This window comes from Triturus cristatus, chromosome 8, assembly GCF_964204655.1.
Source record: "Triturus cristatus chromosome 8, aTriCri1.1, whole genome shotgun sequence".
Lineage (NCBI taxonomy): Eukaryota > Metazoa > Chordata > Amphibia > Caudata > Salamandridae > Triturus > Triturus cristatus.
Genome location: NC_140591.1, coordinates 1,073,307,624 through 1,073,333,642, shown reverse-complemented (window position 1 = coordinate 1,073,333,642; position 26,019 = coordinate 1,073,307,624). Strand labels below are relative to the sequence as shown.

Below are 26,019 nucleotides of genomic sequence, written 5' to 3'. Positions count from 1 at the left end.
CTCCTCCGTTGTTGGTTCGAGGGTGTTACCGGTGGGGGTTGGCTGACTCCTGGGTGGTGGCGCCAGGGTTGGCTGCTTTTTTGTTCACCTTGGTCGTTTCCTGCCTTTTCGGGGGGGTCCGACCCTGTTGTTTGGTTGGGTGTGTGCTCTTGCCTGTGTTTCTCCTGTTGCTTTGCTCAGGATGCTTCTTTTCGGTGTCCTGGGTGTTCTTGGGGGTTCAGAAGGCCGGGTTTCTGACTTTGGTATGCCGCACAAATAAGAAATGGGACGGGGACTGGAGGGACCTGGGGTAATGCACTATTACTTACCGGTAATCTTCATTACTCCTGATCCCGTTGTCCCCGTTCCATTCCTTTTACCCCTCTCTCCCTCCTGGACAGCTGGCCTTCCTGTTGGTGGCTTGGTAGTTCAGGTGGAATGCTGGGTAGGTACTGGTTATGTACTCCCAGTCGGAGGGGGTGGGGCTAGGGGTCCCAGCATTCTCCTGTTCCATTTACTGTCAGGGAGATAGTCATCTCCACAAGTAAGGAATGGGACGGGGACAACGGGACCAGAAGTAATCAAGATTACTGGTAAGTATTAGGGCATGCGCCGTGATGAGAGTGCACTACCACTCCCTTCACTGCCTGTCACTCACAGGCCCCGTCTTCAAGACTCAGCAAGAAGGAAAATAAAACAAGTGTTAATAATCGTTTTATTTTTCCGCCATAGTAGAGGAGCTGCCGCTCATTCATTCTTAACCAATTAACTCTTTTGACAACGCCATGTCCTATTTCTAACATCCCGTAATTGTGATAGGCATGTTCATTGATTCACCAAAAGGCTAGTCGAAGTGAATCCCGGTAACATTCACATTCTCAGGGTCGACTCCTCATCCCACAATAGCACTTTAACAACCAACTATTTGTTGTGGAGAGGCTAGGAGAAGAGCAAGGAATTGAAATCTCAGACAGTAAAGATGGCTCCATCATGATCTCTGAGATCAGAGATAGCAAGGGCAGTGACAGGAAACTAAGTAAAGGGTAACTAAGGTCCATGTATAGTTACTGCTCAGACTGTACATTACCACATTGAATTAGGTAAGAGAATGATAAAGATTCTTGAGCATTACTGTAGCAGCCATGCATATAACACAGTAGAATAGGAACTCTTATTAATATGGAACCATCCTTACACAGTATCAGGTCATTCCGCTGGCAATGGATGGTGTAATATACAATCAGTGATTGATGGGTTAGCTGTTGTAGTAAAGGGCTCTATGTTCAATTACCTATGAGTTGTGTTATTTAGCTCGGGATAGCCTAATTTTTCCAGAGACATTTATGTCCATGTGGTATTATGAATGTAAGATAACTAACATGCCTCCTGCTAGCAGCAGTTAAAAAAATATATACTTGTGGACTAAATCAGATACATCTTAAAAACAGTTGTTTATCCCACCTCCAAAGTATTATTTGAAAGACAACCACACAAATAGTAGGTCCGAAGTTCAGCCCACACACAAACTAAGAGGAAAGAGTCTCACCGGGCAACTTATGCTAAGCTCTCTTCCCTTAAAACTCTTACCACTGATCAGGTCAGGTGAGACCCATATGCAGCATTTCTCTACAACAGAAAAGTACTTCACTGCAACATTTAATAGACATTCCTACATCACCTACCTCCCTGGTACTTAAAACCAATCTAACTAAATAAGGCACCTTATACCAGTGGCGGCTGCTACTTAACGGGGGTGGCGGGGTGGGAGGGATGAAAAAAAAATCACTTACCTGCAGGCCAGCCGCCGCCGCCTCTCGTTCCTCTTCGGTCGTCGACTCTTAGAAGCAGGAAGCACACTGGCTCCCAGGCTCCCCTAGCCAATCACGACGCTGCTGTCACCAGCATGACAGCAGCGTCTTGATTGGTCTGAGCGTTGTTGTTCTGCGTTCAGACAGGGACTGGGAGCTTGTGCATGTTCTGCACCTAGGCTGTGCAATACAGCCGGGTGGAGAACATGCTAAGTGCGCATGACTGTTTGGCCTCATCGTTCAACCTATTAAGGCTGCAGGACAGCATACTTTTCTACAGAAAACAAAACACAAAAAATATCTTTTGTCCAACAATTCTGGGCACATTGCAAGCCATGCGTAGTGGGACAAGTCAACCCAAATAATAACAAATTATACAGGAATGCAACCAGTAAACCCTAATGCTGGAAGTAGGTGGAAAATGTGTGCTTTAAAGGGTTCGTATGAATGAATCATGTACATAAGGGCAACAGTAATTCTGAGCCTGGAAACTATTGACGGCTGGTAAATGGAGTGGCGATTATAGCCAGCTGTTGGGAGAAATACTTGCAAATAGTCTAAACCATGGTAATCATTTGGTCGCACTCTTTTTTTGGCCAATGTGCCATTCCAGACAGAGGCCCACCTTATGCAACTCAGTACTGACCCTACATCACATGGGAACAATCCATCCCAAACTGCCAGACAAAGTCCCAGAAGGAAACACAAGCAACCCCAGACCAGGTTTGGCCTAGTTAGGCTTCATCAATGAATGCAGCTTGGTTCTTGTAGTACAACAAACAAGTGATCCCCTTGGCCATACCCTTGTGTAGCCATACCCATGGCCACTTACGAAACAAACATACTAAAGGTGATAAGACGAATGCTTGCAAATAGTCTACACTCTAGCACTTGCTCAGGGTAACATTCCAAGCAATAATTTTTCGACCCATTGTACCACTCTAATTAGAGGACCACCTTATGCAAATATGTACTATCCAATCTCCTTATGGGAATAAATCATCACAAACTGTCAGGCATGGCAACACTGCCAATGATTTCCTTCTATCAGAAAGGGTTGATCCGCAGGATCAGTGACAGACAACTGAGCCAGAAATAATTTACAAAAAGACTCTAACTTTCCTTTTCATCTGTAGATGTATTCTAGGACTATAATTAAAATGTCAGCAGTAAAATATCCAGCAAAATTAGTAAAAAATCAATTGTATGCTCACAGCACATAAATTGTCTAAGGAAACAATAGGCGCCACCACCACGGACAATCACATCACTACCTGGAATCCTGCCACCGTCCAACACACCACCGTGACCATGAAGAACACCCACTCAGGAGTCCCCACGGACCCCTTCCCACCGCACATCTACCACAGGGCCGCTGCCAGCATCGCACCCGAACTAGGACGCACTATCAACGCCTCATTCGAATCCGGTATCTTCCCCGACGACTGGAAGCGGGCGGAGGTCAAACCCTTCCTCAAAAAGCCCACGGCCGACCCGACAGACCTGAAAAACTACCGGCCCATCTCTCTCCTCCCTTCGCTGCCAAAGTCACTGAGATACTCGTAAACACCCAGCTGATCGCCTTCATCGAAGAAAACTCCATCCTAGACGCCTCCCAGTCCGGATTCCACAACAACCACAGCACTGAGACGGCCCTCCTCGCTGCCACCGACGACATCTGCATGCTACTAGACCACGGGCAAACCGCAGCCCTCATCCTACTAGACCTCTCCGCAGCTTTCGACACCGTCTCACATCGCACTCTCGCAGCCAGACTCCACGGCGCTGGGATACCAGGAACCGCCCTCTCCTGGATTGGATCCTTTCTCTCCGGCAGAACCCAGAGGATCAGACTACCTCCTTCCCTCTACAAAACCACACAGATCAACTGCGGAGTTCCCCAAGGATCATCCCTCAGCCCCACGCTCTTCAACATCTACATGGCCCCCCTCGTCGCCTTCATCAGACAACACGGTCTCAGCATAACATCATACACCGACGACACCCAGCTCATCCTCTCCCTCACGAAGAACCCCGAAGACACCAGACTCTGTTTCCAGGAAGGAATGAGAGACGTAGCCACTTGGATGAAAACAGCTGCCTGAAGCTCAACTTGGAGAAGACTGAGGTCCTTATCGTCAGACCCTCCCCCTCTGCCTGGGACAACACCTGGTGGCCCTCCGCCCACCCCGACAGACCACCCACGGAACCTCGGCATCATCCTCGACTCCTCCCTCACCATGACCCGCCAGATCAATTCCATCGCCTCCACCAGCTTCAACTGCCTTCGGATCCTCCACAAGACCTTCAAATGGATACCTCCAGAATGCAGAAAAACCGTCACCCACTCACTCATTACCAGCAGATTGGACTTCGGCAGCGCCCTCTACGCCGGAATCAATAAAACCCTCCTACACAGGCTACAGACCATCCAGAACGCCGCAGCCAAACTCGTACTCGGAACTCCACGGCACAAACACATGACCCAACACCTACGTGACCTCTTCTGGCTCCCCGTCGAGAAGAGAGTTATCATCAAACTGCTCACCCACGACTACAAATCCCTCCACAACATCGGACCTAAATACCTCAACAAGAGAGTCTCCGTCCACATACCCAAGAGGAATCTTCGCTCCGCAGACCTCACACTCGCGGAGAACCATCGCATCCACAGAACCAGAGCTGGAGGAAGAGCCTTCTCCTACGTCACAGCCAAAGCCTGGAACGAGCTCCCTGTGAATATCAGGCGCTCCCCCATCCTCCACACCTTCAGGAAGAACCTCAAGACCAGGCTCTTTGATTGAACCAGAGCTGCCCCCCTCCCTCCCCATCGCCTTGAGACCCTCACGGGTGAGTAGCGCGCTTTGTAAATCCCTGATTGATTGATTGATTGATTGATTGAATAGACAAACCAGATTATAAAAGACATATTCAAATAGCTTACATTCAAAATATGTAATAGAAAAAATCTGCACACAGTGCAAACACACATTTCCTACAGAGTGCCCGTAAGTTGTGCACATGTGGGGCAAGCATGATAATAAGTTAAAATAATTCCAATGAGTGGGCTGTGCCAAGTAAATAAAGTAAATGTGCAAAATGATCTGAAAAGAGCTCTGAATATAAAGTGAGCAATGCAAAGCAGCAGAGAATCACAGCTAAAATACTCCTGCAACTGACAAGAATTTGAGTCCATCTATACTGTTTAAACAATACACGTTATACACAACAAAATTGACATTTTTAAATACAAACCATTCTATCAGCATGGATTTAGGAAACGAGAAGTTACACCACAACAAAAAAAAATGTCTTGCTTTCCTTCCGAACACATGTATCCTTAAAATACAATATACATTATGAATTTCTGTGCAGGCATTCATTATTCATTGAATCTTTGCAACAGAAGTAAAATAACAACTTTAAAATGCATTGCATAAATTCATGTGTTTGCATTTTGTTCTTCCTGCACGTATCTGTTGAAAGAAGCTTCATATAACTACAGCCTTCACCCTTGAAATGTTTCATCTTCTTAGCTAAGGAAAGATACAGAGACTAGCCATGACCAGCAGATGAAGATTAATTGATAAGAAGAGAAACGTGTGCACATTTATTTGTTGCGCACATTTTAAAGGCCTACAATTAGCTACACAAAATTAATGTCAAGTACATTTTTTGATTTGTTAATTAGCTTTCTCAACTCTCCAACTTCAGATACTGCCCATCTCATAAGGGCCTTTATCCAGGTCTAATTTCACAATTGGATCATAAATAAAGGAGCAGTATCTCCCTATATAAACATGTTGAAAATATTGTACGGTTTGCAGGCAAGCAGGAACCATTTCTCTAATTCTCTGGCGCTATGGGTGTTTATACGAAAAATATTGTGGGACAAAATATCGTGTCAAGAATATTGAGGACAAAAATATCGCAAAGGTAAGTTTCTATAGTTAAAAAAAATTGTACTATGTATAACTCCACATATAAGTATGTACCTTGTCAATATATATATATGTGATCAAGGCCCTTCCGGGCTGAAACGCGTCATGGATGTAGAGGTCTTTGGGATGAAAGAATAAAACTATTGCTGGATTGCCTTGTGGTCTGTGCTTCGTTGATTAGTAAAGTCTGCGCAAGCCTACGAAGTTCGAGTGAATATATATATATATATATATATATATATATATAACTTCAAGGTACGTAGATGTGGAGTTAAAAATAGTAAATCTATACTTACCTTTTGCACTTACCTTCTCGATATTTTGGTCCTTGATATTTTTGACACAACATTCTGTCCACACAATGGGGCCAATAAGTATGGCGGGCGAACTTCAGTCCGCCGGCCATCCTGGCGGTGCTGGGACCGGCCGCCAGACGTGCGGCGGTCCCGCACTGCTGATTAGGATGCGACCGCCACCCTGGCGGACGCATTCCCCATATTTGACATTGCTGCTTGTGCTGCTTACAGCAGCATCTGCCGCAATGCCAAATTGACATGTTGTGCATTCCCATGCACAACGTGGCAGGCACCGCGCGGTGCCTGCCACCTTGTGCATGGGAATGAGGGTCACCCCCCCACCCCCTCTGGGGGCCTGCAATGGGCCCCGAAAGCACATCCCCGCCAGCCTTTCCATGGCAAAGGCCTTTGAAACCAGGCATCATAATATGCCAAGTTTGGATGGCGATCCGCCCGCCATCCTAATGACCCCCAATATGTTTCGGTTCGATATTCTGTCAGTGATCCGAGGCTGTGATCAGCTGCAAAGATACTGGAGAGAAATCCTTGAGGCAATTAGACAAATCATGGGGGTACAGATCAGTAACAAGAGTATTTTACTGGGTTGGATTCCATATGTAAAATTGGGGGCAGTCAAGAGGGTTTGTAGCTGAACCAATTTGCTCCTACTAACAGGTACACAAACACTGCTAGCCAAATGGGTGTTGAGTCTCATTCCACATGTATTCGATTGGTATCACAAACTATGGTACACACTTGCCATGGAAAACTTCACCCTTGCTATTCTGAGGTTACAGAAGGAGGACAATAGGTTCAAATGGTGTGGGCCCTCTACTGAGGTATTTTTCAAAGGACTGCAGAGAACGTACCTGCCCAAGCCCCATTGCAAGCACGGCTGCTCATGGCGTACTGGTGAGAGATCTTTGATCTCTTATAAGGAAACGTTGGCCACTCAATCTTGTTTGTTGTCTGAATGTACTCACAAGAGAACGTTACTATCAAGGATATTTTGAGCCCAAAGAGATGATGTGTCTGGGTAATGTTGAGGGGGTTTGGTGTGGGATTTGCTTGATGTTTCTTTCTTTTTCTTTTGTGCTAGTTGGAATCCTGAATAAAAACGTAACTAAACCTTAAACAAGTGTTACAACAGTGCAGAGCTATCTTGCTGGGCGTAAGACTCAGAGGGAGCTGATCTCATGAGTTTGACCAAAGGTCAGCTCAAAAAATGTAAAGTTGACGATTAACCAAATTATATAGAACGAAAACTGATTAAATGATGGCCTTAACCAACCCACAACTAAGACTGAATTGCATAACTGAAGAATATCATTATAGGTCTTTAAAAGGGAAATGAAGAGTATGTTGTGAAAAAGGAGAAGGCAGGGCTTGAAAAGGCAAATGGAAAAAGAAAGAGGAGCATAAAAGTACAGTCTGAGGGGGTTAAAGGAGAAGAAGTCAGAAAACTCCTGGAGTAGGGCACATGGGAGAGAGAGAGAAGTAGAAAAGCATAAAACAGAACTTCTGAATGGGGCAAGAGAATTGTAAGAAGGAAAATTTAGAAAGAGGGTATGGTGGAAGGATATTACACGAAAGGAAAAAGGTGGGGCAACAGCAGATTGGGAATTCTGTAGATATTACTGTTTATGATAAATAATTTTGCCCATCTCCAAGGAGGATGCAACATACAGCATGGATTCCAGGAAATCTTAGTTGGGAGCAAAGGACAAGTGAGCACAAACTATATTCTAGCAATACCCAGGAAACTGGACACGTGGAACCAAATGCTGCTTGTAAGCAGACTTTTATAAACAAAAACAGTGAACCACATGATTGTGTAGATTAATTATAGCATAGATTGCAGGGTGCTCTGATAGATGATCCTCCAACATTGGGCAATATGTACCCATCAAGGAAAAGGGTGTGGGTCTAACAGAGGAAGGGTGCATGTGATACAAATAAAGGATACTTTCACTGGGGACATATATCTTTGGATAGCAAATGTTCAAGAGAAAGAGCCCACTTTTCACGAGATTCTAGATGATGGTATATTTATGGGACAACCTTGAGACCAATCTTTTACCCATCATCGGCACCATCTGACTGCAAAACAGAGTGAGATAGAACAAGAATGGCTACCATAGATGAAGGTGTCAACTGTTTAGCTGGCTTCTAGGTAAATAATGCATTTTCTCTGTTTATCTGGCCACCAAATAGGTAGGAGACATTATTTCTTATTTAGCCAGAGGCCATGCAAATAGCAAAGAGACTTTGCTGTTTATCTGCCACAGGCTAAATAGTAGAGATTGCACACTGTTTAGCTGGCAGTTCTGTAGATAGTAAAGAAACATCACTATTTACCTGGCCTCTGACTAAATAGGAGACATTAGGCACTATTTGGACAACAGCCATGTAAACAGTAACTAAAAGCAGTTATATGCACTTCTGACCATTTACTGAGTAAATAGTAATGATGCATCACTATTTACTGGTTAAATAACAGAGAACATGTAAGCTGTGGCTGTGGAAATTGGAAACTTCACTATTTTCCTGCTTGCTGGCTAAATAGCAGTGATTGTGCACAATTTATCCAAAGTTATTTACCAGCACCTAGATAAAAAGCAGACGCTCGGCACTATTTGTCTGGTGACTATTAAATAGCAAAGAAACATCACTGTTTACCCAGCTGATAAAAAACTAGCAGAACTGTGTGTGAGTTTGCCGTCAACTGTGCAATTACCAAAGAAGCTTAACTGCTTACCATTGAGATTGTTGGCTTTCCCCTCACCCCACCCATTATCTTCCAGTCTGTCAATTTTCACCCAAGTGCATCTACTTTCCACTCAGCCGTCACACTTTCCTCCAATATGCCAATTTCCATCACAGAATCAGTTAGCTTTTACTTTTTTCCTGAGCCTAGTGGCTTTTGCCCTCTCTTTTTACTTTTGTCTCATCCTGCCTGTTTCCTTAGTTTGCCCACTTTAGCCCCAGTTTGCTTATTCACCCTTGGTTTGTCTGCTTTCCCTCCAACTGTTTGCTTACCCCCAGTCTGCCTTTTCTGTCCCCCAAAACTGTCAATTGTTATCCTAGTCTGCCTGATTCTCCTCTAAGTCTACCACTTTGCCCTCAGCCTGCCTGCTTCCCCTGAGTCTAATTGTCTCCCCCGACTCAACATAAATTTCCCTTCAGGTGCCTGCTTTTTCCCTACTGTACCCTGCGTACCCAATTTTACTTGTTGCCCTCTCAAATCAGCCCACTTCCTTGTAGCCTGTAGGCTTTCCTTTCCTCCAGGTTTCCAGTTCTACCCCTGACCCCTGAGTAAGCCCACATTCATCCCAGTCTGCTGGTTCTCCAACCACGTTTTCTTGATTTCTCTTTAGCCAGACTGCTTTCTTTTTTAGTTTTTGATCATCTGTTTTCATCCAGTCTGCCCTTTTTCCCATCTGGCTACCTGCTTTCCCACATGTCTGCAAGCTTTCCCACAAGCTTATCAGGTTCTTTCCCAAGTAGACTCACTTTGCCCTCAATCTGCATGGTCTTCCACCCGAGGCCACATGAGTACAACAAAGAATGCCCATTCTCCCCAAAGTCTGCTGCCTTTCTCCTCAGCCTGCCCACTTTCCTCCAGTTTGCCCTTTTCCCCCTGAATCTGAGTGCTTTCCCCTCAGCCTACTCCACTGCCTCCCCATTCTGTTGTTCTCCCTCTGATTTTCTCACTTTCCGCTGTCAGCCCATTCCCACCCCAGTTCTGTTTCCTGTCCCCTGTTACTTTACCCCAGTCTCACAACAGGATGTTGCGCTGACGTCGAGACCCCAAACCCCCTCAGCAATAGCTGCCGAGTAAGCAGCTATTGCCGCTGCACCACATCCTCTCCCCTACACTGGTGCATCCGGACCAGAATCGGTTTGTCCTGGCCCGCAGTGCATCACTCGATTTGCAGAGATTCTTCCAGATCTTGGAATACGCTCCACACCTCTGGTCCCAGGCCGACTGCATTGTGCTGGAGCTGGGAAAGCATTTGACTCCCTCGACAGTCCATACATTTCACGGTCTGCCTGTTATTTGGGCTTCTTGTCCGTTGTCAGTGAAGAATTCTTTCACGGACACCTTTTGTCCGTAATTTCAGACATTGTCCCCCTGCAAGCAGCCTGAGAGTTCTGTAACTCTCCCTGTAGGGGCCAGCTCATGCTCCTGCTGTGATCAGTTGCCTGCAGCAGCCCCTCCCCAACCTGGCACAGGTTGCTATTGGCCAATTATCATTCTGTATGTCAGCCTAATTATCACATACAGAATGATAATGGGCACAGTGACAGCATTTGCTGGGCCTCCTCCTGCCTGAGCCCAGAGCATGACAAACTGCTTTTGTTTATGGGATCCTGTCACCTCACCAGGGACCAAGCTCTGGAGAGGTGGAAGTTTCATTTTGGCGCATGTTACCCAGGAGCATCCACTGTTAGCCTCTTAAACTGTCACACAAGCAGTGATAATGGTACAGATACAATTGTCTTTTATTATTTATTTCTTTTGCTCTAATAGTTTCTACATTAGTGCTGTTATTATTTTCATGTTTACCCTGGTCCCTGATCCCTCTTAGCTTTTACACATCACATCCCCTTGGGATGATTGATCAGATCAGGTTTTTTTCAGTGGGGGAGAGGGGGCATGTAAGATCTGAGAAGCCTTCAGCTTTGATCTTTTTCTTCATTTTGTTTTTGGAATATGTAATCGCAGGTGTTTAGGTTTCGCTCGCACACACAACAGATTCAGTGCAAGGTTGTCTCAACCTAATATAAACTTATTTTGATTTGTGCTTGTGTTGATTGTCTACTTATGTAATATTGCACAACCTCTTCTTACCTTTTGTTCCAAAATTTTTGTCCTGAATTTTGACCTTCTGTCCTGAATTTTTACCCTTTGTCCTGAATTTTTACACTCACTCTCCAAAATTGGCACCCATACCAGTTGGTCACACTAGTGCTTTTTTTTTTGAGGTGCTGCTACACTATGACAAGGGAGTAACTTTATTTAGTTGGTTAAGCTACTTTATACCCTCCCACCAGGGAAGCCTGCTATCTCCTTTGCTTTTCTCTTTGGCTATAGAACCACTGGCGCTTGCCATTCGTGCGCATGGCCGGGATTGGGGGATCCCACTGGGTGATGGTTTACATTCTATCTCTCTGTATGCAGATGACCTGCTCTTGTATCTTCAGGATATCCCCGTTTTCCTGGATGCGGTGGCCCTGACCTTTACCAGTTTGCTGAACTGTCAGGACTAAAGGTCATCTGGTCAAAATCATGCCTCTTCCCCTTTACTACCATGGTATCAGATCCTGCTTTCTGCCTTAATGGCGTCCAACTGCCTTGTCAACCAACCAGGTTTCGTTACTGGGCATCCTTATTGATCACAAACCTACTGACCTATTTGACGGTTACATGGACAGTGACATCATGGCGAGCACGGATGGAATTCTGGAAGTCACTTCCACTTTCTGTAATGGGCATCTCTCTTACCAATATGGTTATGCTGCCCTGGCTATTATATTATTTTGGCAACATCCCCCTTTATGTGGCACAGCTCTTTTTCCGTTCCCTTGTGAAAATGACGAGGGAATTAATTTGGAACAACACGTGTTGTCGGGTAGCATTATAGAAACTTTACTTGCCTACAGAAAAGGTAGGATTAGCGGTCCCAAACCTTGAGCAGTACTACCTGGCCTCCCAGCTTCAATGGGTGGCCCGATGGCTGGCAGGTCTCTGTATTGCTGACTCTGCCACCACTTCCCCGGCCTGGGGCTTGCCTTCCATACTACACTTGTTTCATCCCTATGCGAGGGCAGCGATGCCTAGCCCCACTCTCCTGCAAGTAGCTCACCCAAACGTCGGTTCTCCAGTTACTTGGCATGCCGTGAAGGGAACTGCCACTAGCAGAACTGGCTCCCTGGCATGAAGCGGGGATACATATGTTAGGTGATTTGTAGCAAGATGGTGCTCTCATTCCACTAGAGTCATTGACTAATGATGAGGGGTTGCCTCTGGAACAATTCCATTTCTACAATTCTCTGATTGGTGCGTTGAGAGACCGATGAGGGGAGGTGCAACAAAAGCACCACATGCACCTCACAGTCTAATATCTACATATACTGGGTTGGTAAAGATAATTGACGTGCTGGCTAGCAGACTCTCTGCGTACCCATGCAGCAGTGCCACTCACTCCCTTAGGGCCAACACTAGGAGAGGGTCCTAGGCCGCCGCTGCACAGATAAAGAGTGGTGTTTAATATTGGAGTGCCCAATCCATGTTCCAGGCAATGCCCATTTTTGTTTCAGTCAATACTTTATCCTTTACAAAGCGTATCTTACTCCACAAAAAGTCAATTGTTACTTTATGCGCATGGACTCCACCTGTCCCCGCTGCACCTCCCTGATGCAGATTTATTACACATTCTGTAGTCCTGCCCATCACTTCACCAGTAGTGGAACGGCGTTACTTCACATTTGGCAGATTGTACACGACGTCCTTTACCACATAAATGGGAAGTATGTATATTAGGTCCACACCAGTGCGACAAGGAAATTATAGGGCCACTACCCGGTTCCTCGACCTGGGTTTTCTACTCACTAAGCGCCTACTCACATGCAAATGGAAGCCACCTATCCCTCCTGTACTTACCGCCTGGAAACACTCATGTCAAGTTGGGCACAAGCAGAAAGTACTGCCCTCGTAAAGAAGATACATTGGGTCTACGCAAGTACCCTCTAGCAGACTGCTGAGACACTATCCTGGCATATTTTCAATCTACTATGTTACACACACTAGACTTGCTGATACTTACTCACTGATGTGGTCTTTAGCTCCCTCACTGCGCACCACATGCGGGATACTCTGTCTGCACCGCACTGACCACTTACCATTCAATCTTTGATTCTGCTACTTACGGCTGTGTTACCAAACAGATTACTGTACATTAAGAGGGTGGGTACAGGTCTGTTTCTTGTTTATGTTAGATATTTACTGTTTTGATCACTAGTACTAATCTTGTAGTAACGGAATAGCCTAACTGCTATGAAGATGGGCGTACTGCCTGTCAAATACGTTGTCTCCCCAAGCTGAATGCCATTTGTCCAGCAGACAGCTTCATTCAGCATCTTCTTGTACACTTTACTGTATTAATCTACTTGTCAATACTGTAGTTTAACTATGATGATGCGCTGCAGCTGATATTTCTATCAACAACATGAGTCAGTTTCACTAAAAACAAACAGTATCTGGTCAAAGGTTTACTGCAGCAATACCACTGCCTACAACAGCAAGTCAGCACAGTGTTGTTAGCAAGATCACTAGAGTCTATTAAACAATATTAGTGCTAAAAAGTTGTGTTTTTTCCCTTATGCTCCAGGCTATTACTACAGGAGGTGTGACTTACAGAGAGCAGCCCTGGCATAAGGAGTGCTTCGTCTGCACTGGATGCAAGAAGCAGTTGTCCGGACAACGCTTTACATCCAGGGATGAATTTGCCTACTGCCTTAACTGCTTCTGCAATCTCTATGCCAAGAAATGTGCCGGATGCACCAACCCTATCAGTGGTAAGTGTGTTTTATCGTAAGTGATAATCTGTAAAACAAAACACATCCTGGATTCCAAACCAACATGGAATCTATCTTAATCATACAGTAGAACGTATTCTAAGTCCATTCTGAATTTCCTTGCAATTTTGCAATAATATTATTTAACTTTTATCTTAACGGCTAAAGGACAAGATTAGGCTAACACTATAGTTTTCACTTCAATGTTGTTTGCTAAAGTTCTTTTTTTTTTGTTTAAGAATTTTTTATTGAATTTTCAAGAGAAACAAAACACAAAAATACAAGAGGAATACAATCAATTAGAAAATCAAGATCATACTTACAAGTTATAGGAAACGATTACTAAGAACCAATATAAAAATCCCATAAAATTATCAAATCATAACGGAAAAGAAGAAAAGAAAAGAAAAAGAACTAAAGAGAAAGGGGAAAGAAAAGTAAAAGAAAGGTAAAGATCAAAGAAATAAAAAACAGGAATCATAAAATATAAATCATATAAAAGCAAATGTCTTAAGACCACATAAGATACCAGAGAAAAGAACCAAATTAGGGTAGAGGAGCATGTGAAGAAAGATAAGATGTAAAAGGTAACCAGAGAAGATCAGATTTCATTTTTTGAGAAAGGACAGAAGAAAAGACACTGGCAATCCGATGTTCATCGCAAATAAAATTCCACCACATTAATGAAGATATTTTCGAGTTGTCTTTCCAAGAAGATAAAATGACTTTGAATGGCAATGCAATAAAAAGGTCAAACAATAAAGAAATAGAAGTTGAGTCATCCAAGTCAGGTGAAGAGGAACCTAAAAAAACATTATGAAATGACAAACTCAGATTACAATTAAAAATGTTCATGCACGTTGACCAAACCGATTCCCAAAAAATCAAAACATTTGAACAATCATAAAGTAAATGTCTCAAAGTGCCAGTATGCTTAGAGCAAGACCAGCATAGTGGAGACGAGGAAGGGGAGAACCTGGAAATACAAACAGGAGTAATAACAGCTCTATTATAAATAAAATACAAGGATTGAGTTATACGGGCAGCAGCAGAGATTTTAAATAACTTAGACCATAATTTATCCCAGACATCGATATTAAATGAAAGGGATAAGTCTATTTCCCAAGCAAGTTCAGTAGGAGATTTAGGTCTTTCGGTTATATTTAACAACAATAGTTGATAAACAAGAGCGGCTTTAGGTTTATGCACAGGAAATAGAGTGTATAAAGGTGTTGGGGGAGTGAGGGATGGTGGGGTTGCAGGAGTATCAAAAGAAGCTAACTGTAATTGTATAGCAGCTGAAATTAAAAGATATTCAGTAAGAGAGGTATCAGGTAGCTGAAATCGTGTTTGCAAATCAAGGAAGGGAATAACAGAGTGTTGAAGGATTAATTGATGAACAAAAATAATACGCTTCTCCTTCCAGTGTTTGTAGTAGAATGATTTACCCTTATATTTAAGAAATGGGGGGGAGGAGCCTAGCGCTTGACCAAGATGGCCGCGTGAGCTCTGAGCTCCCGAGACCCTCGCGCCCTCCGTCGACTATCCTGTCTCTAATCCTGTCGGTATGCATGGCATCGTGTGGATGAACTGTCAGGGAGGCGATTGATGCTACCCGCGGTCGGATCGCCCACCGGGAACCGGACTTATGCCTGGCGGAAGATTGCGGCCTATCTCCGAGGGATGCCAGGGGCTAGAGTTGGCAGGATGCCCGACTTCTAGTTGAACAACAACGGCCAGGCGAGGTGTGAACTGTCGGACGGAGGTCCCCGTCCTTTCACTTTCGCTTTCTCTCCCTTTGTCAGCCCTGCCCCTGGAGAGCTCTTGGTGGCTTTATTACCCTATGGACGCTTTGCAGGCTACTCTGGTGGCCCACTGCAGAACTGATCACTCCTGATTCCTTTCATTGAGAGGGACCCGTCTTATCTGAACCGACCTGCTTGGTATCAACCATGTCGGGCAAAACAGAGGTGGATCGGCTGAAGGCTAAGTCTACCAGGCGGGGAGCCTATACCCAAGTCAATAGTATGGACCGCTATGCTCTGCAGAAGGGATCACCGAGTGGGTCGAGCCAGTCGCCGGATACCCAGAAGGCGGCCTCGCCTTTGGCCCCGGAGCTCTCACTACAGGATGTCATGGGCGCGCTCGAAGGGATGCAGACCTCGATTGGGAGACAGTTTGATGCCCTGGCGCATAAGGTGGATGCCATCTTGGTGGATGTTAACCTGATCCGTGCGGACTTGGGCAAAACGAATGAACGGGTTAGGACCCTGGACTTCAAGACCACGGGCCTCACCGATTATGTCACGGAACTGCAGAGCGAGGTTCGTAAGCTGAGGACCGAGAGTGATCTCGCCGCCCGCCGGCTGGAGGATTTTGAGAGCCGGGCCAGGCGCAACAACGTGCGTGTCATCGGGGTCCTGGAGTCCTCGGATGAGGCTTCGGTTGACCTGCTTGTCGAGGACTTAGTGCTTAATCATCTGCAGCCTAAGGGTCTTGGAAAGTTCTTTGCGGTTGAAAGGGCCCATAGAGTGCCGGGTGGGAGGCCCAAGGTGGGTGCCCCACCGAGGCCGATCGTCGCTCGGCTCTTTCATTTTCGAGATCGGGACGCTATCCTGCAAGCATCGAGGGTGACGGGCCCGGTCCCCTTCCAGAACGCGTCGGTGAATTTCTATCCGGACTTCACCCAGCAGGTGCAGAGGCAGAGACAGGGCTTTCTGGGGGTGAAGAGGCGGCTCCGGGAGAGGGATCTGAAGTATGCCATGCTCTTCCCTGCCAGACTACGTGTGGTGCACGAAGATCGGACATTCTTCTTTGACTCTCCTGTTATGGCCGATGAATGGCTGGACGCTTTGCCCCGGCGACGGACGGGGGAGGACATTGCCGAGGATGGGGACAGTGGCCGGGATGGGCAGGGCTGATTTTTCGGAGCCGGTCTGACTCGATTTGGCTATATTTGAAGACTTGAATAGAGTGCAGTCAATGCGGAGGGCGGCGGGAGGACGAGGGGTGCTCTTTTCCTCCCTTAGGGTACTTTTTGTAGATTTTTGGGGTTTTTGTAGGGCGACAGGCACACTGCAAGTTGGGGGGGCTTTGTAAGCTGCCGCAAGGGTGCAGGGTGGGGGGGGTTTCTGGGATTTTGGGTTTGTTGTTGGGGGGTTTATTTCTGCAAGGCATGGTGATTCTTTCCAGGACTGTTCCATGGTGGCTCTTCGGGAGTGGGGTGGGCCTCTTTACGTTTGAGGATGGGGGGTAGGGGTTTGAGTGTTATAAGCTGGAATGTTAATGGTTTGGGGGATCGCATTAAGCGTGGGATTGTTTTGCAATTCTTGAAACGGTCAATGCCGGATGTTGCCTTGTTGCAGGAGACGCATCTTATAGGTAATACATGCTATGCTCTGAATAGGAAGGGTTATAAATTCATAGCACATTCGGGATTCTCCTCTGGGTCCAGGGGTGTGGGCATCCTAGTCAGAGCCTCGCTACCATTTGAGGTGGACTCCACCATTGTTGATGATAGGGGGAGGTTTGTGGCGGTGGCGGGGCGGTGGGAAGGAAGAACTTTGGTTTTAGTTTCGGTTTATGTCCCGCCGGCCCTGCAGGCCTCCACGTTCACAGATCTGGGTAGGGCCCTGCTGGATCTCCCCGGGGGTATGCTTGTGGTGGGAGGTGATTTCAACGCTGTTGGCTCCGGCCTGCTGGATAGATACCCGCCCAGAGACACAGGGGGGGCTCAGAAGTGGCTCCCAGACTTCCTAAACACGCTTGGCCTGATAGACTGCTGGAGGCTCCGGCACCCCACACAGAGCCAATACACGTTCCACTCCGGGGCACATGGTAGTCTTTCCAGGATTGATTATCTACTCACTCTGGCTGCGCATGCCTCATTGGTCTCCGAGGCGAGGCACATGGCGCGTGGTATATCTGACCATTCGCCAGTGTGGATCCGGCTGGATCTAGGTCGGGAGGGAGGAGGAAGGGTGGCCCCTATCAACCCGTGGTATTTCCGAGACCCCAAGATGCGCAGCGCGCTGGTAAAGAAAGTAGATAATTTTTTCAAGGATAATCAGGGATCCGTGGACTCGGCAGTGTCGCTGTGGGAAGCATTTAAGACCGTGCTCCGAGGGGAAGCCCTCTCCCTAGTAGTAGCTGCCAAGCGGCGGAGAGATAGCGAGGTTCTGCAGGTTGAGGAGGAGATCGCGGCTCTGGAGGGAGCGCTGGAGGAGGAGGTTACAGAGTCCTCATTGCATGAGCTTTGCTTGAAGCAAGCTGAGTATAAGGACCTGGTGACGAACGCCGCTAAGACCCTCAGTAGGGAACAGCAGGGCCGATTGTATGATGTTGGTGACAAGGCAGGGAAACTCCTGGCTTGGCTGGACAAAAAAGAACGGGTCAATAGAGTTGTGCCAGAGTTGACGGGAGAGAGGGGAGAGGCGATTGTGGAACCTGAGAGGATTGTACAGTGTTTCTCGGACTATTTCTGTAGGGTTTATGCCTCAGTGTCGGATAGGCCGCCCGAGGACTCGTCTGACCTCCTCCGTGATATCGAGTTGCCCTGTCTCTCCGACATAGATAGGGACGATCTCGATGGTGACATAACGGTTGACGAGGTAGCGGGGGCTATCCGCGCGTTAAACTCGGGCAAGGCCTCGGGACCGAACGGCTTGCCGGTCGACCTGTACAAGCTATTTCCGGATAGGGTCGCCCCTCACCTGCGCGCCATGTTTATGGAGGCGCGGGGGAGTGGGACCCTCCCGTTGGACCAGCGACTGGCGACGATCGTGGTTATACACAAAGAGGGCAAACCCCGAGATAAGTGCGCCTCATATAGGCCTATCTCACTTCTTAACGCAGAGCCGAAAATTCTGGCGAAAATCCTGGCGACCCGATTGATTAGGGTACTCGGTGACTTGGTCCACCCGGATCAATCCGGCTTCATCCCGCACCGAAACACAGCGTTAAATCTTCGGCGCCTTCACGGTGTAATCGCCAGGGCGGGCACACTGCGTGAACCAGCTATTGTGGCGTCTCTTGACGCCACGATGGCATTCGACACGGTGGAATGGGCATATTTGTGGGCCGTGCTGACCAAGTTCGGCTTTGGCCACGGTTTTGTGAGTTGGGTGAGGTTGCTGTATGAGGGGCCGCTTGCGAGTGTGGTGGTGAATGGTCGGGCGTCGACTCCGTTTCAGCTTGGGAGGGGTACTCGGCAGGGTTGTCCCCTGTCGCCTTTGTTGTTCGCCCTCGCCCTTGAGCCGCTGGCTGCGTGGATACGTTGGCACCCGGATATACGGGGCCTTAGATGGTCGCCTGAACACGAGGACCGTATTTCGCTCTATGCCGATGATCTCCTGCTGTATCTTGCCTCACCCAAGAAATCACTTATAGTGGTCTGTGACGTACTCACATCTTTTGGTAGGAACTCGGGTCTTGTTATCAACTGGAGTAAATCATATTTGTGTGTTCTTAGTGGCGAGGTTCCACCGATCCCTAGAACATGTTCGATACAGGTCGCTCAGCAGGGTTTCGTGTATTTGGGGATTTTTATCTCCATGGACTCTGCTGTGCGATATGAGAAGAACCTGCTCCCCCCCTGGCACCCCTGAGGCGGGATGTTGAGGGCTGGCGGAGGCTGCCGCTCTCCCTCGTTGGGCGTGCGGCCCTGTTCAAAATGATGTCGCTTCCCCGCTTCCTCTATGCACTGCAGAATACTTTGGACTGGGTTCCGGCCAAATACTTTCGGGAGGTCGAAGGCCTCCAACGAACGTTGCTTTGGGATGGGCGGCCGCGAATAGCTATTGCAAAGTTGACGCTTCCATGGTACGACGGGGGCATTGCGCTCCCAGACATCCGACGGTACTATTGGGCCACCCAGCTGAGTGCGATTAACCATGGGTTTTATGGCCCTGCCCTCAGCCCTGGGTATGCCATGGACAGGTGGTTGCTGCGTGGTGGTAACTATTACAGGGCGTTGTATTCGCGGTCCCTGGACTCGTCCCTCACGGGGCCCACTGGTGTGGCGGTGCGAGTGTGGAAGATGGCAACTGACTCGCTGGGCTGGAAGGATAGGCTCACCCTCGCTACCCCGCTGTTTGAATCTGAGAGACTGGGTAGGCTTTGGCACACAAAAGGCTTTGACAAATGGGACTTGATCGGCATCTCCAGGGTCGGAGATGTCCTGATTAAGGGGAGGGTGAAGTCCTTTGAAGAGTTGCAGAAGGAGTATGAGCTGGGGCCATCTGAGTTTTTCCGCTATATTCAGGTGCGTCACGCCCTCCGATCAGTCCTCATAGAGGGTGAGAAGGTGCCTGAGTCCTCTCCTTTGGAGGACCGGGTCCTTGATGGCCATATGCCCGAGAGCACGATTTCGCTCATCTATAAGAAACTGATCAACGTCCGGGCGGATATGCTTCTGGGGTTGAGGGACCAGTGGTCTAGGGATGGCCTCGAGTTGGATGACGAGGATTGGCAGTCTGCTGTTTCCTCTCCTAAGGAGGTTGCGATCCCGTCGCGTCTGAGGCTGGTGCAGCTTAAAATACTGCATCGAGTGTATGTGACGGGGCCAAGGCTGGTTCACATGGGATTCTCGGAAGACGGCCTATGCAGGAGGGGATGTGGTATGGTGGGTACTTTCCTGCATATCATTTGGGAATGTGGTGTCATCGCGGAATTCTGGAGGAGAGTCCATGCAGTAATGGGGGAGGTGACGGGCATTGCTATGCAGCCGGAAGCGCGGTGTTGTCTCCTGAATGTCTGGGGGCCCACTGATCATAATGCGGCGCAGACCCAATGGGTGACTCTGGGCAACATGGTCGCTAAGAGAGATATCGCGCGATTGTGGGGCTCCGCGGGGCCCCCCACATTGACCGCGTGGAAAGAAAATATGGACTGGAGTATGTTAAGGGAGAAGACGGTCTATTGCGCTAGAGGCCGCCCCCGGAAGTGGCACGCCATCTGGGGGCGATGGAATCAATACAGGGGGGGAATATGTCTTGCCCCGGATCTGGATCCTCCCGAGGAACAGCTTTCCTCCTAACCTTCTTTCCAGCTCAGTATGGTTTATGGACTTTTTGGCCTCTGCTGTCCCTCTTCTTCCTCTTTACACTGTACTGTAACTGTTAGATGAGTGGGGTCCGGCCTCCCCTGGGGGGCTTCATCATGGGCTTTCAGTGTACTTGCCTTGCTGGGGTTTGTTGTGTGTTTTTGTGTTTATTTAAAATTGAACCTTTGCACTTCTCCTTTCACGGTACTGGGGATGCATCTCTGTTTCTATATATCGATGCTGCCGAACCTCCGGGTTGTCGGCTGAATAGCTGTGTCCTGACTTTTGAAAATAAAGGTTTAAAAAAAAAAAAAAAAAAAAAGAAATGTATTATACCAAATAGTTGAAGATAGAAAGCATTGAAATGGAGTTAAACCCTTAGTGAATGTACTATACAATAAGTTTTGTGAATATTTTATAATAGGGTTGTTAGAGATGAAAGTACAATTAGACATATAAAGCACATTCTGAAAAGAAAAATCCTTTAGAGAGGAACGTTCAAAAACACTCCATCTCGGTATAGGGGTATCAGTAAAATCAAAGGATAAAGCAAAGGACTGTTTGATTATAAAGGGTGAGTGATACACCTTAAAATCGGGAAAACGACCTCCACCTTCAGACTTAGGGCGTTTAAGTTTCATAAGGGAAATACGTGGGTGTGTCTTATTCCATAAGAATTTTACACAAATAGAATTAATTTGTGACAAATATGAAATGGGAATGCGAATAGGCAACATAGACAATATATAAAGGACATGAGGTACAATCATCATTTTTATCGTATCTAACCTCCCCCACCATGAAAGATAAAGTGGGGTCCAGGTAAGAAGCAAAGATTGAATTTTAGAAATTAATGCAGCAAATGTATATTTAATTGTGGCAGGTAGGGAGGAGGAGAACCAAATACCTAGGTATTTAATTTTCGTGGGGCACCATGTAAAATTAGTATCATTAAACATATATTGATAACATGACGAGTTCAGGGGTAGAACTTCTGTCTTAGAGAGATTTAACTTATAACCAGATCGTATCCTACGCGGATGATACTCAACTGCTCTTCACGTGTGGGAAAGATCAGGATTTTGATGGAGAGAACATCCGGGGTTGCCTGGAGATGGTCTTTAGCTGGTTCCAGCGTAACAGCCTTAAAGCAAACTCCAATAAATCAGAGGTGCTGTTCTTCGGCTGCTCTCTGGACCCCGATTGGCAGGCCTGGTGGCCATTAGGTATGTGTCCCCCCGCCCAGGCATCGCTTGTGGCAAAAAATCTGGGAGTGAAGGTTGACAATAATCTGTCGCTGAGATCACATATTCTTGGCCTGGTGGGCACCTGCTTTGGCATACTCAAGATGCTCCGGAAGTTCCTGCCTCTGCTTACAGAAGAGCATAGAAAGATCACTGTGCAAGCCTTAATAGGCTCCAGACTGGACTATGCGAACGTCCTCTATGTAGGTCTTCCGGAGTATCTTGTTCAGCGGCTGCAGGTTGTGCAGAACTCCGCGGCCCGTGCTATTTTTGGTCTCCATAGGCGGGCAAGAGCTTCGGGTCTGGTGCGATCGCTTCATTGGTTGCCCATCCGGAAGCGGATTATGTTTAAAGCACTGACCTTGGCGCATAAAGCGCTATTTGGCGCCGGAGCAAAGTACCTACAACGGAGACTGGCTTTCTACCGCCCAGCTAGATCTCTGCGGTCGGAATCTTTGTTCCTGGCTGTGGTTCCCTGAGTGAGGAAGGCTCGCACTGGGGGACGCTCTTTTAGTTTGAGGGCCCCTCAGTTGTGGAACTCCTTGCCTTTGGACCTACGGTCCTCTCCTACTCTCCTTCTGTTTAGGAAGAGCCTTAAGACTTGGCTTTTTAAACTTTAGGATGTTTTTTGTCTTTTGTTCGTTGTCTGTTTTATGATGTTATGTCTTATCGAGCTGCCCTGATAAAGCGCCGGGACACTCCTCTGGAGTAGCCGTGCGCTATAGAAATAAAGTTTTAACATAACATAACATAACCAGAGATGCTGGAGTATAAGCGAACCTCATCCAAGAAGGGGGGAAGGGATGTAAGAGGATTAGCCATATATACCAAAACATCGTCAGCATATGCTGATAATTTAATTTCTAGAGAATTATATGTAAAGCCAGATATATGAGCATTAATCCGAATCCGCTCGAGAAAAGGTTCGAGGCAAAGAACAAATAACAAAGGAGAGAGAGGGCAGCCTTGACGCGTACCACGAGTCAATGAAAAAGATTTTTTTAAATTATTATTAACAAAAATACTGGCCCGTGGACAGGAGTATAATAATTTAACATAGGAAATGAAAGCTGGACCAAAACCAAACCATTGGAGGGTTCTAAACATAAATTGCCAATTAATACGGTCAAAAGCCTTTTCGGCATCTAGAGACAACGCTGCAAGAGGAGATTTAAAATTTTTTGCATGAGAGATGACATTTGCAAACATTCGAGCATTATCTGCTGCTAATCTACCCTTAATAAAGCCAACTTGATCAGTCTTAACCAATAATGGAAGAAGACTCTCTAGACGAGTAGCAAGAATCTTTGCAAATATCTTACAATCATAGTTAATTAATGAAATGGGGCGATAGTTTTTGCACAGGGAATGATCTTTGTCAGGTTTGGGAATAATAATTATTAAAGCATCCATAAAAGAGCCAAAGGCCTTCGCATCATTAATAAAGGAATTAAACAGTGCCAGCAGTTTAGGAACAAAAATCGATGCAAATGTAGAATAAAATTCTACCGAAAAGCCATCCGTTCCAGGAGCCTTTGATTTTTTTAAGGATTTAATGGCATTAATAATCTCTTGGGCAGTAACCGCATTTTCCAATGAGTCAAATTCACTGGGTAAGGTTGGGGGAGAAGGAAGGCCAGAAAAGAAAATATCGAAATTTTTATTCGAAGGATTCATGTCATCAGAGTAGAGGGCCTCATAATAATCATGAAAATATTAGCAATGTCATCATCTGAGGAGACCAAACGTTTGGTGGATTCATTTAAGATGGGACCAATATTTTTACGTTCAGATTTGATCTTTAAATAGTTGGCTAACATCTTACCAGCTTTATTTTGGCCCCCATGATATTTAGATTTAATTTTAAGGAGGATGTTACAAGCTTCAACTGTAGCCAGTTTGTTGAGTTCAGATTTGGCCTTAATGAGCTCATGAAGTGTCGAGGGTGATTTTGAGGTAAAGTAATCATGTTCCAGTAATTTAAGCCGTTGTAGTGAAGCTAAATATTTATTCCGAGCAATTTTCTTTTTCTTAGACATATAAGAAATAGCAAAAGCCCGAAAGGAGGCCTTAAAAGCATCCCAATTATTCGAAACAGAGGTAGCTAAGGGATTATTAAACATGAAAAATTCCTTAACAAAGAAAGTAGCTTCTGCAATGAAAATGGGATCTAATAGTAAAACATTATTAAACTTCCAACGACTAAATTTTTGGGAGCTTAATGAAAGATCCAAAGCAGTAAGGACTGGTGCATGGTCAGAGATGAAAATAGACCCAATCTCCGAGGATTGAATAGACGGGAGTAGGGATTTGCTGACTAGAATATAGTCAATCCTGGACCGTGTATGGTGAACATTGGAAAAAAACGTGAACTCAAGAGAATCCGGGTTACATGTCTTCCAAACATCAAATAAAGGACGAGAGGTAACGGCCGATTGAAAAGCCTTGTGGGATTTGTCTGGATGAAACTTGGACTTAGATTGTCTATCAGAAAAGGGGTCGATCCATTGGTTGAAATCACCAGCAATAATAATATTAGGACAGTCAAAAGAAGACGGCAGAACCTTAATGCTATGCCAAAATTTGGGGTCAGGTTTAACCGGACCATAAATATTCAATAAGACCAAATCCTTGCCCTGCACAACAGCCCTGGCCATTACCCATCGTCCATCAGTATCATTTTGCGTAGCTACAATTTTCACAGACAAAGATTTATGAAATAATATAGCAACACCCCCTTTTTTGCTAGAGGCAGGGGAGTAGACAACTTGACCTACCCATTGTCTTTTTAACTTAAGTGACTCCTCTTCAGTACAATGTGTTTCTTGAATGAATGATATTTGAGAATTTAATTTGGATAAGTGAGAAAGTACCTTCTGTCTTTTGACGGGGTTGCCAAGACCACGAACATTCCAGGAGACAAAATTACACATAATGGAGGAGCGGAGGGGTACAATACGTGAGGAGATGAAACACTTCAGGGATACAGCTAGAAAAAAAGAAAAACCAAAATTGGTAAAAAAAGTAAAAAAAGTAGACAGGAAAACAATACACAGTTCCAAAGGACATATGCGATAAACAACACATTATCAAATGAGTAAAAGGACATGTAAGAGGATAAGACAACAAAGCGAAGATAGAAAGAGAGAATAGAAAAATAGGTTAAAGAAGATAGATCAAGGAAAGATATCCAGATCTAAAAGACAACAACAAAAACAGCTGCATGGGGCGTAACAGCACCTATGAGAGATGGAACGACAGAGAAAAAGATAAGGATAGAAAACCCAGAAACAGCCATACTAAAAAAGTAAGGTAAAAAATTCGAGGACATTAAGGAAGAGACGGAGAGCCAGTTGCAGGGAGTGAAGATAGGTTATGAAGAAACGATTTCAGTTTAAGAGGGTCATCAAAAGAACGAGTGGAGCCCTCATGTGTGATTTTACACAAACAAGGATGGAGGATGCCATAACGAATATTCAACTGTCTCATTTGTGGACGAAGCGCCAGAAATTCCTTCCTTCTTGCATTGGTAGCATTAGACAAGTCTTGTGAAATAAAGATGTTATGTCCTGACCAAGTAAGATGACGTTTTGTTTTGGCAGCTGAAAGGACTCGCATTAGATCAGTAAATTCCAAAAACAACATGATAATACCTCTAGGTTTAGAAGCATTAGGTTGAAAACGACCAAGTCTATGGGCACGTTGAATATTTATTGCAGGGTCAGGAGAAATGCCTAAGAGCTCAGACAGAAATTTCTTCAGGAAGAGAAGCAGATCAGGACCCTCAAGATTTTCTGGTAAACCATAAAGGCGCAGGTTGTTACGCCGGTTGTGATTTTCAAGGTCCACAGTGTGAAGCTTAAGACGATGAATTTCCTGTTCCAAAAATGGAATTTTAGTAGAAATATCCTGAACATCACTAATTTAAGTCCCCTCACTTCATCCAAAATAGTGTCAAGAACAGGATTTTGAGATGATAGAATGAGTGAGGGAGGGTCATTCTTGGCTCTCTTGGGTTTGGTACCAGAAGAAACTGCTCTGGCCGAATGTGAGGTTTCACTAGCCATCTTGCAATGATAGGACGGTCGAGAGGTGATTCTCAATAAGGACTTCCGTCTGCCCATCCGT

At 46.0% G+C, this 26,019-nt stretch overlaps 1 protein-coding gene across 5 annotated transcripts in view; it reads left to right on the top strand.

Moving 5' to 3' along the window:
* Window positions 1-26,019, top strand: part of FHL2 (four and a half LIM domains 2) — a 338,242-nt gene that overhangs the window by 301,121 nt on the left and 11,102 nt on the right. For all 5 annotated transcript variants that reach the window (XM_085622611.1, XM_085622612.1, XM_085622613.1 and 2 more), the window contains one exon: window positions 13,419-13,605. In XM_085622611.1, the coding sequence (XP_085478737.1) occupies window positions 13,419-13,605 (187 nt within the window). The remainder of the gene's footprint in view (window positions 1-13,418; window positions 13,606-26,019) is intronic.